The following is an 18,735-nucleotide window of genomic DNA, read 5'->3' as shown; positions in this document are numbered from 1 at the left end:
CTATGTTCTTCTAATTTGTTTATAATCTCATTCTTTATGTATAAATCATGAACCCATTTTGACCTTATCTTGGTATATACAGTGTTAGATTTGGGTCTATGCCTACTTTCTGCCATACTAGTTTCCAATTTTCCCAGCAGTTTTTGTCAAATAGTTAATTCTTATCCCCAAAGCTGGGGTCTTTGGGTTTGTCAACTATATATATATAAACTATATTTGTTACTATAGTCATTGACTATTTTGTCCTATGAACTTGTTATTGCACTGATTGACTATTCTATTTCTTAGCCAATATCAAATGGCTTTGATGACTGCTACTTTATAATATAGTTTTAGATCTCGTGCTATCTTCATTTGCATTTCCCCCCCCATTAATTCCCTTGAAATTCTTGACCTTTTTTTCTGCTAGATGAATTATGTTGTTATTTTTCTAGGTCAGTAAATAGTTTCTTGGGAGTTTCATTGGCATAGCACTAAAGAAATAGATTGGTTTAAATAATATTGTCATCTTTTTTATATTCACACGACCTATCCAAGAGCAGCTGATATTTTTCCAATTGGTTAGATCTGACTTTATTTGTGTAGAAAGTGTTTTGTAGTTTTGCTTATATAGTTCCTGACTTTCCTTTGGCAGATACATTTCCAAATATTTTATACTATCGACAATTATTTTAAATGGAATTTATCTTTGTATCTTTTGCTATTTGATTTTGTTTATGATGTATAAATGCTGTATGTTAATGTTAATGATGTATAAAAATGCTGATGATTTATTTTATATCCTGAAATGTTGCTAAAGTTGTGGATTATTTCTAATAGTTTTTTAATTGATTCTCGGGGTTCTCTAAGTATATCATCATATCATTTGCAAAAAAGTGACAATTTGGTTTCCTTATTAGCTATTCTAATTCCTTTCATCTTTTTTTTCTTATTGCCAAATCTAGTATTTTTAATATAATATTGAATAGTAATGGTGATAGTGGACAACCTTGTTTCAACCCTATCTTATTGAGAATGGTTTCAATTTATCCCCATTACATATGATGCTTTTAAATAGATGCTACTATTTTAAGGATAAGTCCATTTATTCCTACTATACTCTCAAGTGTTTTTAATAGGAATAGATGTTGGATTTCATCAAATGCTGCTTCTGTATCTATTGAGGTAATCACATGTTTTTTGTTAGTTTGGTTATTGATATAGTCAATTATGCTAAAAGTTTTTCTAATATTGAACCAGCCCTGCATTCCTAGCATATGATCATGGTGTATTATCCTGGAGCTGACTTTCTGTAATTTCTTTGCTAAAATTTTATTTGAGATTTTTGCATCAATATTCATTAGGGAAATTGATCTATAATTTTCTTTCATTGTTTTCATCCTACCTGTTTTGGTATCAGTGCCATGTCTGTGTCATAAAAGGAATGTGATAGTTCCCTATTTTTTCAAATAGTTTATATAGTATTGGAGTTAATTGTTCCTTAAATGCTTAATAGAATTCACATGTAAATCCATCTGGCCCTGGAGATTTTTTCATAGGGAGTTGATTAATAGCTTGTTCTATTTCTTTTTCTAAAATGGTACTATTTAAGTAATTTATTTCCTCTTCTGTTAATCTGGACAATCTATATTTTTGTAGATATTCCTCCAATTCACTTAGGTTATCAAATTTATTGGCATAAAGTTGGGCAAAATAACTCCTAATTATTGCTTTAATTTCCTCTTCAATTTGATTTTTCTCTTCTCTTTTTCTAATCAAATTAACTAAAGATTTATCTATTTTGTTAGTTTTTTCATAAAATTAACTCTTACTTTTATTTATTAATTCAATAGTTTTTTTTTTTACTTTCAATTTTATTAATCTTGCCTTTTATTTTTAGAATTTCAAGTTTGGTATTTGATTGGGGGTTTTAAATTTGTTCTTTTTCTAGCTTTTTTAGCTGCAAGCCTATTCATTGATCTTCTCTTTTTCTATTTTATTCAAGTAAGCATCTAGAGATATAAAATTTTCCCTAATAACTGCTTTGGCTGCATCCCATAAATTTTGGTATTTTGTCTCATTGACATTTTCTTGGATGAAATTATTAATTGTATCTATGATTTGCTGTTTCACCAATTCATTCCTTAGGATGAAATTATTTAATTTCCAATTACTTTTTGGTTTATTTTCCCTCTGGCATTTTATTGAATGTAATTTTTATTGCATCGTGATCTGAAAAAAAAAATTCATTTACTATTTCTGCCTTTCTGCATTTGATTTTGAGGTCTTTATGTCCTAATATATGGTCAATTTTTGTATAGCTTTCATGAACTGCTAAGAAGAAAGTATACTCTTTTTTTGTCTCCACTCAATTTTCTCTAAAGATCTATCATATCTAACTTTTCTAGTGTTCTATTTACCTCTTTGACTTCTTATTTATTTTGTGGTTTGATTTATCTTGTTCTGAGAGTGCAAGGTCGAGATCTTCCACTATTATAGTTTTATTGTCTATTTCTTCTTGCAGCTCTCTTAGCTTTTCCTTTAGGAAGTTAGATGCTATACTATTTAGTGCATATATGTTTAGTATTGATAGTGCTTCATTGTCTATACTACCCTTTTGCAAGATATAGTTTCCTTCCTTATATCTTTTAATTAGATCTATTTTTGCTTTTGCTTGATTTGAGATCAGGATGGCTACCCCTGCTTTTTTTTACTTCAAATGAAGCATAGTAGATTCTGCTCCAGCCTTTTACCTTTACTCTGTATGTATCACCCTGCTTTAAATGTGCTTCCTGTAAATAACAAATTGTAGGGTTCTAAGCCAGTTTATTTATAAGCAATAGCCACCCTTGTATCAAGATACTTTCTAAATGCTAGTATTCTTGCTATTATTTGGCAAAAGGTAAAAACTGCTCCCCTGTCTCCATGAACATTTCCTCCCCAAACTAACACTGTATCACCACCTATCACCTAATTATTCCCCCTCCATGTTCAACTTGTCAGCGCATAAACACTTATTAAATACTAATGATATGAAAAGCATAGGAAAGCTGTCTCACTGCTCCTTATCCCTCTTCTTTGTCTTCCCCATGACTTCCAGTGCTCCATCATTTCTGGCCATCACTCTGGTCCTACCTTCAATTTCGTGTGGTGAACAAGTTCAAAAATTTTTATTTACCTTGAATCGGTTATATTCCTGTTGTTTTTCTTCAATAGAAGTTAACTGCTTTGAAGACAAAGACCATTTTTTGTTTGTCTTGGTACCTCCAGAGCCTAGCACATCATCTAGCATTTCAAAGCTGCTTACAGGTAAAACAAAGGGCCTTTGTCCTCAAAGAGCCAACACAGAGATCAGAGAGAGAGCAGTTTTTCTGAACTCACCCATTCATAAGTGACAACTTGGTTGGCTCGCTCCTGAAAGGGGTTGAAGCCGCCTACCCCCTGTAGGAATTTGCTGTTTGTTGCCTCTCCCCCTGAAGATACCAAGGTGCTGCCCTCAGTTTTGACTTTAATTCCCTGGGTCTGGCAGCGGGCATTGGTCCCAGCTGTGCTGAGGTCATCTACATCCAAGTCCTGTTCATTGGCAAGGTTCTCTTTCTGAAGGGCTTCATGTAACACATCAGGATGATTCCAGATCTGAAGTCCATGAAAAGAGATGAGTAATGGGAAGAATTAATTCTCACCTCCTACCATTTCTCCCTCCATCCTCTCTATCCCTCAAGCTTCTGCTGGCCATATGCATGCGCGCACACACACATATATGAGATGAAAATGAAAATTCCTTTTGATTAAGTAGTTCTAGTTCCACAGTGTAATTCATAGAAATGAGAGATATGGAGGGACATTAGGAGAAATTTTAATGATATAAAAACAAAATATGATTTTTAAAAAAGAAATGATGGGGGCAGCTAGGTGGCGCAGTGGATAGGGCACTAGCTCTGAATTCAGGAGGACCCGAGTTCAAATCTGGTTCAGACATTTAACACTTCCTATCTGTGTAACCCTGGGCAAGTCACTTAACTCCAGCCTCAGGGGGGGAAAAAAAAAGAAATGAGAGATTTGTTCTCAAGGGATTTGTTTCTTTGTTTAGTCTATAGACAGAAAGCTGGAATCAAGAGCTAAAGTTTTGTTGCTGTTTGTTTCACTCTGGGACCTCTGGAAGCTAGATATTCAGTGACTAAGAGTCTCCAAATGTAAAATCAGATCCATTTTTGAAATGGTATGAGTGAGTAAAGGATTTCTGCTCTGGGAATATTTTAGATTCTAATATACATATGACAAAGAATTCTGTGCTATTTTTATTTTCTCGTCACTGATATGAGGCTGCGAGGACTGACTGCTTGACAAATTTCTTCTGAACCTCACACCCACCTATATTGTTCGATTTGGCTAAAGCAACTTTTTGATTTGGGTAAAGTAACTTTTCGTGGGAAATAAAACACAATGAAACAGCTCAAGCTCAACTGCTCGCATTGGTTAAAATGAAAAGGTTTTCTTCTTGAAGACACCATTGTGTTTCTCACAGGGACTTCTTAAGTCTCTGCCTTTTTTCTTGCTTTTAGGACTTCGGAGAAGGTTTATCTGACCTTGCACTGTCCTCAACTCTCAGAGGTAGAATCAGCCTAAAGCAAATTCCAATCCAGTTGAATGCAGAGATAAGTGAAAAAAACAAACAAACAAAAAAAAACAAAAACAAAAAACACTGCCCAGCCTTTCTAAAATATGAACTCATCTAAATCTCCCTGTTGTTAACACCAAAGACTGGACAGCAGCGCCCCACTTGTGTATAGAGGGAAAGCCAGACTCACAAAGGGGATATGATCTCTCCAGGGTTACAGCAATTCACCACTGGGAGACTGGCACTTGGAAACCCCTAACCTTCCAGGCCTGCCTGGTCACTAGGCAGTGGGGTCTCATTTTACTTTGCTTTTTAGTAGGCAGACACTAGAGCAATGCAATAATCTTAACATCCCAGTGACACTAATTTCAATTATATCTTCCTAAAGGGCTCTACTTTTCTTACTCCCCCTACTCACCTTGCAGCACACACAGAATGCCTTGAGAGGGTTGAGCCCCAGCCAGCCACTGTTGCCAGCATCACGGAAACGATTCATGAACTCTGTGTACAGAGCCCGTTGAATTTTGGAGAGTCTCACTAGGATTACATGCTCTTCTTTGTATGGAAGCTGTATCTTCAACACACTGTGGCCTCGCCTAGAGAGGCAATGCCAAAAGCAAAGTGAGAAAGCAATAGGAGAAGGTCATGGGCTGACATAGAATAAAAATTAAATATTCATAATTAGTTCTCCCTTTAGGGACCTTTATGATTTACTGTGGCTATTCATTAATGAGCTCTAAGTTGCCAAACTTGAACAATTTATCACTTCAGGGTAATGTCTTGACTTGGGCATGAATTACATTCAAGTGAGACAGAGTTGCATAAGGTTGTCGGTTTCTGTCTTCCTGAGCCATGAAGTCCAGGGGTAAGGCAAAAGTCAAGATGTCTGGCAATGGCCCGAGATGCAGTGGATGACCCTGATGTCTTCAACATCTGACTAAGCTCTAAGCACTCTACGGTACCTGTTTTCGCCACATTAATGGCCACTGGAACAAATTATTCTCATCTATCCATTCTGCTGGCGGAAGGTAGCCATCCCCCTAACTTACTGATGGGTTTGAGACCCCTCAGTTACCTTTCAACCTACTTTAGCACATCTTCTGAGATGGCTTTTACTGGGAGGTGGTCACTTGAGTATGCAACAGTTTCTTGAAGCCACAAATGAGAGTTGGGTGATAGGTGGTAAGCAGCTCTGAAAAGGACTTGGCAAGCCCTCACACTAACCCTCCATATACCTCCTAACATTCCATATACCTTGATGATATAAATGATATAATGATTTGATATGGTGATATAAATAAAAGATATGATATAAATGAAAGAAATACAAAAAAAAAAAATCCTCACACACACAGTTTAGATTCTTTGCAAGAATGTAAGGCAATGAGGCTGCTACTGACTCAAAGTCAATTAGTAAATTAACTGCAAAGATGAAATGTATAATCACAGCCTCCTGTTCTCCAAGTTGCTGTTTTCAGTATCCATGACACAAGAGCATGCACATTCCTTTTCCAAGACTTGTGATCCTACTTTTCCTTCTATTAGGTTACACTTTCTTCCTTTTTTCCACCTAGCCTTAATCCAGACATTCTTTAAAAGCTGGTCAAGTGCATGTTATGCTTCTCTGGCTCCACAGCAATTAACACACAAATAAACATTCAATTAATATTTGTGGATGATGGAGATGGTGAAGATGACAGCAGGATGATTAAAAAAAAACCCAGGAGGGGAGGAAGATTCTGGGAAGATGATGGAGTAGGTCAGAAAATTTCAAGTTCTCCAGATTTCTCCCACAAACAGACAAATTTGCACCTCAAGGCAAATACAGACTGGTAAAAAAAAAAAAAAAGGAGATAGGGTAGAACAGGGTTCCTCCTGAGAAAACCTAAGAAGACTGGCCCCAAAACAGGTTTAATAAGTGAAGTGCAAAACCTCTAAGGTAGCTCCCCAGAAACAGCCAGTGGGAGCCCTGAGGCTACCTGGGTTTGGTGGGAGACTCAGTCCAAACCACAGAAACTTTCCTCTCCTAAACAGCCTGAGGAGTTGGGGGTCCAAGACCAGGAAGACTGGAAGAACCTCTACTGATTAGGATCACTATGCCCAGCTGTGTTGCTAAAATACTGTCCTGGGTGAGAAGGAACCAGAATGCCTGAAAAGTGTAGAAGCCGTGAGGCAGGGATGCTGCTGGCTGCAAATACTTGCAGGAGTGTAGAGCTTTTGATGAACTGGCAAAGAAGAAAGAACCTAACCACAGAAACTTACTATGGGAACAGAGAAGATCTGGTTTATCTTCAGAGAAGGATATAAAAAGGTAAAATTTTAAAAAAGAGAAAAATGACTCTTCTATTCTCAAAGTAAAGTTAAATGGCTATCTTCCCTGAAAGAATTTATAGAATTCAAAGACTTTAAAAATCAAGTGAGACATCAATTGATTATACGATATCAATTCTGATGGACATGGCTCTTTTCAACAGCAAAATGATTCAGGCCAGTTCCAATAGCCTTGTGATGGAGAGAGGACTATGGAGACTGAGTATGGATCACAACATAGTATTTTCATTTTTGTTATTGTTTGCTTGATTTTTGTTTTCTTTCTCATTTTTTTCCTTTTTGATTTGATTTTTCCAGTGCAGCATAATTGTGAAAATATGTATATGAGATATGTTTAACATATATTGGATTACTTGACATCTGGGGAGGGATTGGAGGAAGGAGACAGAGAAAAAAGATTTAGAACACAAGATTTTGCAAGGGAGAATGTTTAAAACTATGCATGTATTTTGAAAATAAAATAAAAATGAAGTGAGAGATTTTGAGAAAAAACTAAAAAAAAAAAATCAAGAAAAACAAGATTATTAAAAAAAAAAGTTAACCAACTAGAAAAGGAGATACAGTGTCTTTAAAAGAAAAAAACAAAAATTTATTTGAAAATTAGAATTGGGAAAGAAGAAACCAGTAAAGCTGTAAGAATCCAAGAAATAATAAAATGTAAAAAATGAAAATATTGAACAGACTATGAAACATTTTATAAGAAAAACAACAGATCTGGAGAACAGATAAAGGAAAGAAAAAATAAGAATAATGAGACTACCTGAAAGCTGTGACTAAAAAAAAAAGAGCCTTGAATAAATGCAAGAAATAATCCAAGATGAATTCTGATGGAAATAGCTATCTTTGGCAATGAGAGAATCCAATTCAGTTCCAATTGATCAGTGATGAACAGACTCAGCTACACCCAGCAAAAGAACACTGGGAAATGAATGTGGATTGCTTGCATTTTTGCTTTTCCTTGCAGGTTATTTTTACCTTTCTAAATCCGATTTTTCTTGTGTAACAAGAGAAATGTATAAATATGTACACATATATTGTTTTTAAGATATACTTTAACATATTTAACATGTATGAGACTGTCTGCCATCTAGTGGAGGAGATGGATGGAAGGAAGGGAAAAGTTGGAACAGAAGTGATTGCAAAGGTCAGTGTTGAAAAATTACCCATGCACATATGTTCTGTCAATAAAAAGCTATTAAAAAGAAAGAAAAAAAGAGAAAGAAATAATCCAAGAAAATTGTCCGGAACAGAACAGAAGGTGAAAGTAGAAATAGAAAAAATCCAAGAGATCCTATGTGGAAAACATACAGGAATATTATTGCCAAATCTTGAAACCACTAGATCAAAGAGAAAATTTTGCAAGAAACAAGAAAAACATAATAGAAAATTTAACATATGAGAAACAATATCAAAGATTAATTTCAAAGAACTCACCATGGACAAAACATTTATGTTTTTTTTTTTTTTTTAACATGGAAATGTATACCAAATGTTTAAAATTGATATCAGTAACTGAGCAGTGCAAGAGTGGGGCAGAGTTGAATATGATCTGACTCTAAAAAGTAAAACTGTCTAGTATAAGTGAATATATATGTACACAGATATATGTAGATAGATATATGGATGTGTGTTATGTGTATGTGTATTTATGTTTAACTGTAGCCTATTTGGGAGAAGTTGGGCAGGGGAGGAAGGGAAAAAAAAGAAGTAAAAAGTGCGTAGCAGAGAACAAAAGAATAACCTACAAGGAAGCAAAAGAAAGATGGACATTCATGAATATAATCTCTTCTATTATAAATGCTTTCTTGAAATGGAAATTTATTGTTATATATTTTGAATCCTCCCTACTTTCTTGCTGGACATATGACAAAGTTTTGTTTTTTGTATAAATTTTTCTTTTCTTTCTTTCTTTTTCTATTTGTTTTTTATTTTGTTAAACAAACAAACAATCCAGGAGGCTTCTTTAGATTTCTATAAGTTATACAAACAGTTTAGAAATGTGAAAATCATATCATGTGATACTACATTATGGGATAAAAGAAATTTTTACTCTAATGAAGTGCAATGGCGGTCTAATATGTACCAATTTTCCCTTGGCATAAAAAGTATGTATTCCTGGGGGGAGATTCCTACTAACCCCTAGTTAGTCTCATCAATAAGCCCACAAACTTTGTCAGCTCATCCTCTTATGAAGTTAGACACAATGGGGAAATGTTACTTCTGTTTTTGAGGAACTGGTACTACTAGTCCCAGGACACAAGCAGATTAAGTGTTTATCTGTATAACTGGTTTCATCTTTCCAATTTTGCTGCCTGGTCACTAAGTATGCCTTCCATACTCAAAATAAAGTATCAGGAATCCTCTTTAGGAAGCCTCTAAAAGGAGTGGCCATAAATTTTTTTTTACATAAAAAATTTTACATATTTTATTTTTACATAATTTTAAATTTTAAATTTTAAATTTACATAAAAGATTGCTTTTACATAAAAGCAATCTCAATTTCTAGAAGTGTGAAGACTCTCAAAATGACTCACCTCTGCACAAATCCTTCCAGGAGGCTATGAAGAACATGGCTTCGATATCGCATGAGACGAACATCCTGAGGAGTACTGTCAATACACTGCCCATTGAGAATGGGACGCTCAAACATGTTGCTGAACTCCTGCCGAGTACCTAGGAAATCAGGGCGTACAAAGTCCACCATACACCAGTACTCAATGAGGTTGTTCTGGAGAGGGTATCCAGTCAACACCACCCGTCGGCGAGACCGGATATTTTTTAGGGCCTGGGATGTACTGGCATGGCAATTCTTGATTCGGTGCCCCTCATCACAAATCACTACATCAGGGCCAGGGCGAGAAAGGGCCTTCTCAATGCCTAAAGTGAGAAAAAAAGAAGCCCCAAAATCAAAGGTTATTCCTTTTTTTCAGCACTCTGGAGAGAAATTACTTTGTGAGAAAAATGAAAAAACTAGAAAACAATACAGGAACCTTTACACCACTTGTGGAAGACAGACAACACAAACACTCCATTCTCACTCCAGCTTTTAAACTTCTTTTTAGGAGCTGTATTCTTCCCTCATTAGAATATTAGCTCTTTGAGGATTGAGGCTCTTTTATTTCTATTTATATTTGTATTCCCAGAGCTTAGGGCACCGCCTGACACAGAGTAAATGCTTAATAAATCCTGGTTGACTTCTATGTTTGGTTTCATGGAATGTCAGCTATATAATTTTCATAGCCAATATAGTTTCTCAGCAAATTTGTATTGGCTATAACAGTAAAATTCAACATACCTTCTTTAATCCCCCAGTGAATAGATGGCAGATAAGGATTTATAATATGCTAGGAATGGTCCCCAAGATTAAAAATGGATTCTGACCAAACCCAACATAAGCAATGGATACAGAGAATGGTGCCCTGCAGCTTGTCCCTCCAGGCTCTTGGTTATAAGACAATCTAGAACCAAGAGGTGAAGGCCAGAAAGTCAATGGCTTTTGTAACCTTTACTGTGCTCATCCTACTTCTACCAGGACATTTACAACCCTAAGCTCAAGCTCAAAGGTCTTAGCAGATGAATAGATTCAAGACACTGAAATAAGCTTGAAAGACACTGAAATAAGGCCCTCCCTGACCCCAGCAAAAGCCTCCAAAAGAAGCTGGCTTTGCATGTAAAACAACTTTGCTCTTGTGGGCTTCTCAAGCTTCTTCTCAGTAATTTTTCATCATCCCCACTCAGCAGATCTAGAAAGTTACAAGACAGTGAAGGGCTCTCCCTTCAAACTATGTAGCTGGCAGGTCAGCAAACCCCGACCAATCCTCTCTCCACTAGGCTACCCAACACCTCAGCTTCGGGGCAAGCACTCCCATTTACTGATGACACAGGTCATAGAGACCAACCCACCTTTCATGAGCTCTTGTTGTCGATCCTCCTCATCTAGGTCGATGATTACCGGACAAGCAGGTTTCTTGGTTTTCTTCTTCCTACCTGTAGCAAAGGATTTCTTCAGGGAGAGGAGTCGGTACATTTCATACCCCATCAGCAGCACCCCGCCCTCTGACACCCAATCAGTCACCACCTTAGCACGAGCAGCCGTCGTCCTACAAAAAGGAACAGACAGAAATGACTACTGCTTTTTCAGATTCCCCAGCAGCATTCACCAAAACAGACACCTACAGAATAACATTTATTTTACATCTATGACTCTAGAATGGCAATGACTTCAAATATCATCTAATACTACACACACACACACACACACACACACACACACACACACAGTCAAATGCTCAAAAATCTGTCCTTCTCTCTCCTATCATTCCTCAAGATATACTATTACTGAAGCGAAGCCAGGTCATTTAAAAAAGTAAACCAGTAGGCACAAGGACATCCACTAAACATTAAGAAAATCAGCTATGGAAAAATCCCAGGCCACAATATAAGATTCCCTAGATAATACCTAAAAATAAAATGTTATCTATGTCAGAAATAATAGTACATCAAGTGGAGAGGTAGAGTATCCAGCAAAGGTCAATAAGTAAGCATTAAGACAATTCTAAAGATATGCATCCTTGTAATATAACAAGGACTGGACACTAATAATGAGGTATCTGATCTTAGAAAACAGTAAGCAAAATCAAATCACAGTTACCACTATACAATGAAAATCTGCTAAGACAGACAGACTTTGGCTAAGAGACAATGGACCCACTTGGAGCTTCTGAAAGATGGGAATGTACCCACTCCAAATTTTTGTTATTCCTACAAGGTAGAGGAAATTCTCTAATATTATTCATGAAAAAACAGGTGTCCTAACAACTTTTCCCTTCTCACCTAAGTTTTAGAAGCATTGATATCCTTTTTCTTCTCCCTACCCCATATCTCACCTATCTCACCTTTTAAGACACCAATAATAATTTCTTTCTTTCTTTTTCTTTTCTTTCTTTCTTTCTTTTTTTTTTTTTTTTCTTTTTTCCTTTTTGGCTAAGACAGTTGGGGTTAAGTCACATAGGGTCACACAGCTGGGAAGTGTTAAGTGTCTGAGGTCACATTTGAACTCAGGTCCTCCTGACTTCAAGGCTGGTATTCTATCCACTACGCCACTTAGCTGCCCTAGCCAATCATAATTTCTTGAAAGCTACGCTTTTAGCTAAGGCTAGAATTTAAGCCAATTCCAATAGAAATGAAATTAATCTCAAAGAAGAGCTATATCTACATTGAACATATGAAAAGGAATTTATTTTAACCAATTGAGGGAAAGGACATGCAGAACATGAAGCAATTTGATTTTGGTCCTTACATTGAATCTTTTCCTAAGACAAATGTTAAATTCAAAAATTAGCACATATAGGAAAAGTAATGGCATGTACATTTTCCGTTTATGGTATTCCCTTAGAAACACTAACTACTACAAACCTAAGAATCAATCAATACGCAATTAGTAACTACCTATTCTGGACTAAGAATTCTGCCAGGTAAATGCAAAAGCAAGAAATTAAAGAGTTTCTGTCTGCAAAGAGATTATATTCTATAGGAATATGTATACATATAAGTACATATAAAATATAAATATGAGATGATTTTTGGGCAAGGGACTATCATTATTGAGCTGAGATTTGAAGGAAATTAGGAATTCCAAGAAGTGAGGGGGGAGGACGTTCCAGGCATGGGGGGCAAACTGGACAAAGGTGAGGACCCTGAAGAGAGAACACTGTAAGGAACACAAGGAAACCATTTGCTGTTGTTGCTGTGCCAAAGGGTGAAAAGGGAATGAGTGTATAATAAGGCTGAAAAGGCATGTCAAAATCAGGCTGGGAAGGGCTTTAAATGATAACAAAAGAATCTAACTTGATGGGACAATTTTTAAACCTTACTGAGTAGGAAAGACAATACCTATGCTTGAGAAATATTGCTTTGTAAGCTATGTGGAGACAGATTGGAAAAAGCAGGCGACAAAATGAAAATCATTTAAAGCACAAGTACCAAAAGAGGCACCAGCAGAGAGAGCCTACAGTTACATAAGTTTTTTGTTTTTTTAAAAACCAAGAAACCTGGAATAGAATAATTCAATTTAAGAATAGAGTGGCTAATTCTCTAATTGATAAACCGTCAAAGGATATGAGCATACAATTTTCAGATAAAGAAACTGAAACAAGAAATTGAAACTACACAACTCTCAGATTGGCTAAGATGACAGGAAAAGATAAGGATGAATATTGGAGAGGATGTGGGGAAAACTGGGACACTGATACATTGTTGGTGGAACTATGAACAGATCCAACCATTCTGGACAGCAATTTGGCACTATGCCCAAGAGTTATCAAATTGTGTATACCCTTTGATCCAGCAGTGTTTCTACTGGGCTTATATCCCAAAGAGATCTTATAGGAGGAAAAGGGATCCACATGTGCAAAAATGTTTGTGGCAGCCCTTGTTGTAGTGGCTGGAAACTGGAAACTGAATGGATGCCCCTCAGTTGGAGAATGGCTGAATACGTTATGGTATATGAAGGTTATGGAATATTTTTGTTCTGTAAGAAATGATCAGCAGGATGGTTTCAGAGAGCCCTGGAGAGACTTACATGAACTGATGCTAAGTGAAATGAGCAGAACCATTATACACAGCAACAACGAGATTATAAGATGATCAATTCTGATGGACATGGCTCTCTTCAACAATGAGATGATTCAGACCAGTTCCGATGGTCTTGTGATCAAAAGAGCCATCTGCACCAGAGAGAAGACCGTGGGAACTGAGTATGGCTCACAACATAGGATTCTCACTTTTTTTGTTGTTTGCTTGCATTTTATTTTCTGGGTTTATTTTTCTTGTACAGCAAGATAACTGTATAAATATGTATGCATATATTGGATTTAACATATTGGACTACTATGGACTACTTGCCATCTAGGGGAAAAAGATAAGGGAAGGGGAGGAGAAACTGGAACACAAGGTCTAGCAAGGGCTAATGTTGCAGAATTATCTATGCATGTGTTTTGAAAAATAAAAAGCTTTAATTAAAAGCAAAAACAAAAAAGAATAGAGTAGCTAATATACAAAAGAAACAAAAGGAAATTAGGATGGAACATATGCAAACAAAACACTGTTGAACATCAGAGTCTCAAGAGAAGTTGAGACTTTTGTAGTATCTGACTGCTGGATGAACTGAATTTAAAATAAAAGTATGTTGAGCAAATAAATAAAATGAAAGGAAAATTAGGTAAAAAAAAAAATTAGAGACCTACTTGTGCTCATCATTCAGAATGTGGACTTTAAAGTAGCGTGGTTGAATCTCTTCAGGTTTATAGTCAGCGGGTAGAGCTTCAGAAGCTGGCAGCCACATGTTGAATTCTGCCAGCCAATTCTGAAGAGTGTTTACCTGTCAAAAGTAAAACAACAATGAAAGAGGAAGGGCTGACTTTATTATATCTGATATGTTGATATGCTTTGTATTTTCTAATAGCCCCTATGATATGCATCTAAAAAATGAAAGTGTTTGAAGAATCAGTCCTTTTTCCAAAGAGGCCAGTTCAGTTGAAAAGATATTAAAATTTGTGGTGCATCTTTTTTTTAATTATACTATAGAGATTAGCACGTTCAGGTGCAACACAAGCAATTAAAATACCTGCTTATTCAAGGTACGAAGCTCTGTAAGTGTTGGGCAAAGGTAGCAGATTAGAAGGAACTCATTTTGATGCTGGCACATAGTCAATGCCAAACATAGTTAAACTAGATTTAACCGGGTCCTTACCGGTACAATAGCAAGGACAGTCTTGGCTTCTGTATGTCGGAAGAGGACATCTAAGAAGGAGATCACCTGTAGAGTTTTCCCCAAACCCATGCTGTGAGCCAGAATACAGCCAAATCCACTGCTGGTTTTAAATCTCTCCAGGGATTCCACCAAATTGTCATATAGGAATCGGATTCCACCAATCTAACATAGGACAGAAAGGAATCATAAGAACATGAAATGACAAACAACATAAGTGACAAATTGTAGAATTTGGAGCTTTCTTTTTTTCCAGGGCAATGGAAAAACAATGTTAAGGCAGTAAGTATTAGAACAGACATTTGGTGTCTGTAATCAACATTTCATAACCCTTTCAAGCAGACTCTTGCTAAGAAGCAAAATGGGAGAGATGAAAGCTGAAGTTCTAAGCCAGAAATTTATGAGTTCTGTGACATTGTCACATCACTGACCTCTGTGGATCTCAGTTTTCTCTTCTCTAAAATGGGAATAATAATAGCTCTGTTAAGCATCTCAGGATTGCTGTGAGAATACCAAAGGGGAAAAAATGTAGGTACAATAAAGTGTTATATTATTATTGCTGATAATTAAAACAATTTACAGAGGAGGAGTGGTCTTTGAGAAGAACACCAAAAAGTCAACCTTAATGAGAGGACAACATTCATTATTAAAGCACACTTAAAGATGTACTAGGATTGAACTTAATCTGGAGCCAGATAATCTGGCTGGACCCCAGCTCTGCTGTGCACTAACTACCCTTTGTGATTCTGTATTAGTCATTTAACAACTCTGGGCCTCACTTTTCTTATTTGTGAAATAGGGAGGTTGAAATAAGTGAATTTCCATGTCTCTCCCTTTCCATATTCCATAATTCTGAATATAAAATTTTAAGTTTGGAAGGGACCCTTGAGGTCACTGATTCCAACCTCCTACCCAAAGGAGAAATCCTTTCTAAAGAATTCCTGGCATAATCAATTCAGTTACCAGTCTCAATTCTCAATACCTTCAGTAATATTATACTTGACTAATCCATTGGGAAACCTATTTCATTGATAGGTAGTTCTAGTTAGAAATTTCTTTTCATCTATCTAACCAAAACCTGTCTTCCTGTAACTTCTACCTCTTGCTTCTAGTGGAGAAATACAGAAAGTCTCTACTCTTTCCTATACAGGTAGGCTCATTAAATATTTTTAAAGATCTATTCACGTCTCTTGAAGGAATCATCAATAAGATAAAGCAAACTTCCCAACTACTTTTCTCAGGGAATTCAGGCTATTATTATACCTTATAGGATTTTCATTCAAATCTATTTAGCAATAAGACTAGAAAATGAGTCAATGGTCAAATCACAGTGATACCGCATCCCATCCCACCCCTCTTTTCCCTCAATTATTCCTGAGGCTTCTCATCTTATGAATCTTAGATGAAATTTTAGAAGATCAGCAGAGAAGGGATTTTCTATACAACTCCCAAGTGCTCAGAAAGTCTCCATTTATTAAAACAACAAACAAGCAATGAGCAATATCAACACCAATGAGAAGCCCTTGAAAGGAAAGGAGAGAAAAGGATCCCAAGACTTCCAATACCTGATGAGGTTTCACTGCACGTGCCAACTGTGGAGCTAGGAAGATATTTTCCTCATTGGGTGGATGGTTGATGTTGACAATGACCTGCCCCATAGCATCTGACTGATTTAAAGCATCATTCACATGGGAGCCACTGCTCTCCTCTGTGGCATCGCCATCCCCTTCATTGGCAGAATCACTACTGTCCACAATTTGAAGGGCCTCATCCTCTCCGGAACTCAGTTCGATCACTTCTGAGATACCAGGAAAGATTTAAAGGGATTTCAGTGATCATTTCCAAAACACAAGAGGATAGAAACTTTGCTCTGTTTGCTGTAATTCCTGAAAACAGTAAAGTCAATTTTTCCTTTCTCTTACTTCAAGTTGAAGCAATGATGTAATTCACATGTCAATCAGAGGATAAAAGAGAAATGTATATAGTCAGGCCCAAACTATGGTGGGAAGTGGGAGGGTTGGGAACCTCATTAATTTAGATATCTTGCAAATGAAGCATAGGAAGTCAAGACTAAGAGAAACAAAATACTTCTTACCATCTTTAATGCCATGGAGTATTCCCTTTGTCTCCTCCTCACTGCCACTGCTGGTGCTATCCAAACAAATAACTTCTTGAGCTAAGACCTGAGGGGGGAGCTGGGAAGTATCACCTGCTCGTAAAACAATTTCCTCTATGGAAAAAACAGAGTAATGGTTGGGGACGAAAGTCAGTTGATTAAAACAGATTTCTCTGAGACACAATTCCCTTGTTTTTGCCTCTTTTTACTAGTTCCATTGCTATCACATTAGTATGTTTTCATCACCCAATGGCAATATCTGGACCAGATCTTGTCACACTATTTCAAATCTCTATCTCTAAAGAGATTCTTGATTGTTGATGATATTCAACTTCCCAGGAGAAGTGGTAATAATATTCATGTGAAAGAAAGGTCTTCAGACCCAAAATTATAGAGGGAAAGTTGAGGAAAATCTCAATTTGGAAGATATATTTCAGTGTCTTCCTGGATGTTTTAAAGGGTTTATTCAGTCGTTTTAGTTACATCTGACTGTTTGTGACCCCATTTGCGGTTTCCTTAGCAAAATTACAAAAATGATTTGCTATTTTCTTTTCTAGTTTATTTTATAGATGAGGACACTGATGCAAACAGAATTAAATGATTTGTCCGGGGTCATACAACTAGGAAGTATTTGAGGCTGGATTTGAACTCAGTTCTCCCTGACTCCAGGCCTAGTACTTTATCCACTGTGCCATCTAGTTTGTCATTTTAAAGGTTGCAAATCCAAATAATTATTTCAGAAATGTTGATTAATCTTAAGATGCCTCAAAGTCTCCACTACATTTGAACACTTTTCTCTAAACTGCTGTTAACTACATAATCCCTTTCCCTCTGATTTTCTGGACCTCTTCCTGGCATTTTCCTTCCCCCTTTTTTCAATACATTTTTATGGTTGTCATCTTCCCCCAATAAAATGTAAATTTCTTAAAAGCAGAATCTGATTTGTTCACTTATACTTAGAAAGTACAGTGTCTGGCACACAATATGTATTTACTATACGATCTGTCTGTCTTTTCTTTTCCCTATCCTATAATCCACAAAGGACATAGGCTTTGCTCAGATCTCTACCATTAGAGAAGTAGAAACCTCTTTTAAAAAGGGGACAGTGAGGGTAGGATTTAATGCCTTAAAATTATGAATTTGGTCCAGGCATTCCTAACTTAGTTTTTAAAAGAATACTTTCATAAATGTATTTCACTATAACTTATTTCCCTTTATAAGTCTATGTATTTTATTTTAAACACTTAAAAATATTATTCTGGGAAGGGTCCCTTAGACTTCACTGCCTTGCCAAAGTGTCCCTGACACACAAAAAGTTAAGAACTCTTGGTTTAGACATAATTAATATCATGCCATCTTTTTTTACCTGGAAGGTACTCTAGTGGTACAGTAGGGATTGGAGCAGGATAGTCCTTCCTTTGCTGTTCTAGCCGTTTTCTTCTCTCCAATTCTTCCTGTTGAGCTGCTTTGGTGACTGCCTCCAATTGATCCTCCCGTAGCAGCTTTCTAAACATTCAAATAAATAAGAGAAATAATTTTAGTTATACTAGTAAATTCAACTAAAACAACTTTATGGCAAAAGGATATTGTGGATGTAAGTGAAAAATAAGGAAAAGAAAAGATTATTATATTTATTGTGTAGTTTCAAGACAGTGTGTATATTCCCTAGTAGGCTAAGGAATGGAATTTGGTAATCTAATATTGGGGAAATCATTGAATCCCTATACATTTCATATTATTTAATTATAAGAGAAGCCCACACCTTGATAAGCCTTAGCAGATAGGCAGATAAGCCTCAGATATACTTCATATGATTCAAGGCTATCATTTTGACCACAGAAGTGAAGGTCTAATAGGATGAGGGAACCTCTCAGAGTTCTAGAATTCTTTTTAAATGCTAAGCAGAAAAAAAAAATTGCACTG

The 18,735-nt window shown here is 36.3% G+C and overlaps 1 protein-coding gene across 5 annotated transcripts in view; it reads right to left on the bottom strand.

Moving 5' to 3' along the window:
- Positions 1-18,735, bottom strand: part of RAD54L2 (RAD54 like 2) — a 193,061-nt gene that overhangs the window by 14,779 nt on the left and 159,547 nt on the right. For all 5 annotated transcript variants that reach the window (XM_074283364.1, XM_074283363.1, XM_074283366.1 and 2 more), the window contains 9 exons: positions 18,179-18,318; positions 16,792-16,926; positions 16,262-16,494; positions 14,679-14,861; positions 14,173-14,306; positions 10,832-11,028; positions 9,463-9,805; positions 5,016-5,193; positions 3,361-3,615 (listed from right to left, as the gene is read on the bottom strand). In XM_074283364.1, coding sequence (XP_074139465.1) covers positions 3,361-3,615; positions 5,016-5,193; positions 9,463-9,805; positions 10,832-11,028; positions 14,173-14,306; positions 14,679-14,861; positions 16,262-16,494; positions 16,792-16,926; positions 18,179-18,318 — 1,798 coding nt within the window. The remainder of the gene's footprint in view (positions 1-3,360; positions 3,616-5,015; positions 5,194-9,462; positions 9,806-10,831; positions 11,029-14,172; positions 14,307-14,678; positions 14,862-16,261; positions 16,495-16,791; positions 16,927-18,178; positions 18,319-18,735) is intronic.

This window comes from Sminthopsis crassicaudata, chromosome 1 (genome assembly GCF_048593235.1).
Source record: "Sminthopsis crassicaudata isolate SCR6 chromosome 1, ASM4859323v1, whole genome shotgun sequence".
Lineage (NCBI taxonomy): Eukaryota > Metazoa > Chordata > Mammalia > Dasyuromorphia > Dasyuridae > Sminthopsis > Sminthopsis crassicaudata.
The sequence above is the reverse complement of the archived record's forward strand: the minus strand, read 5'-3'. Positions and strand labels throughout refer to the sequence as shown.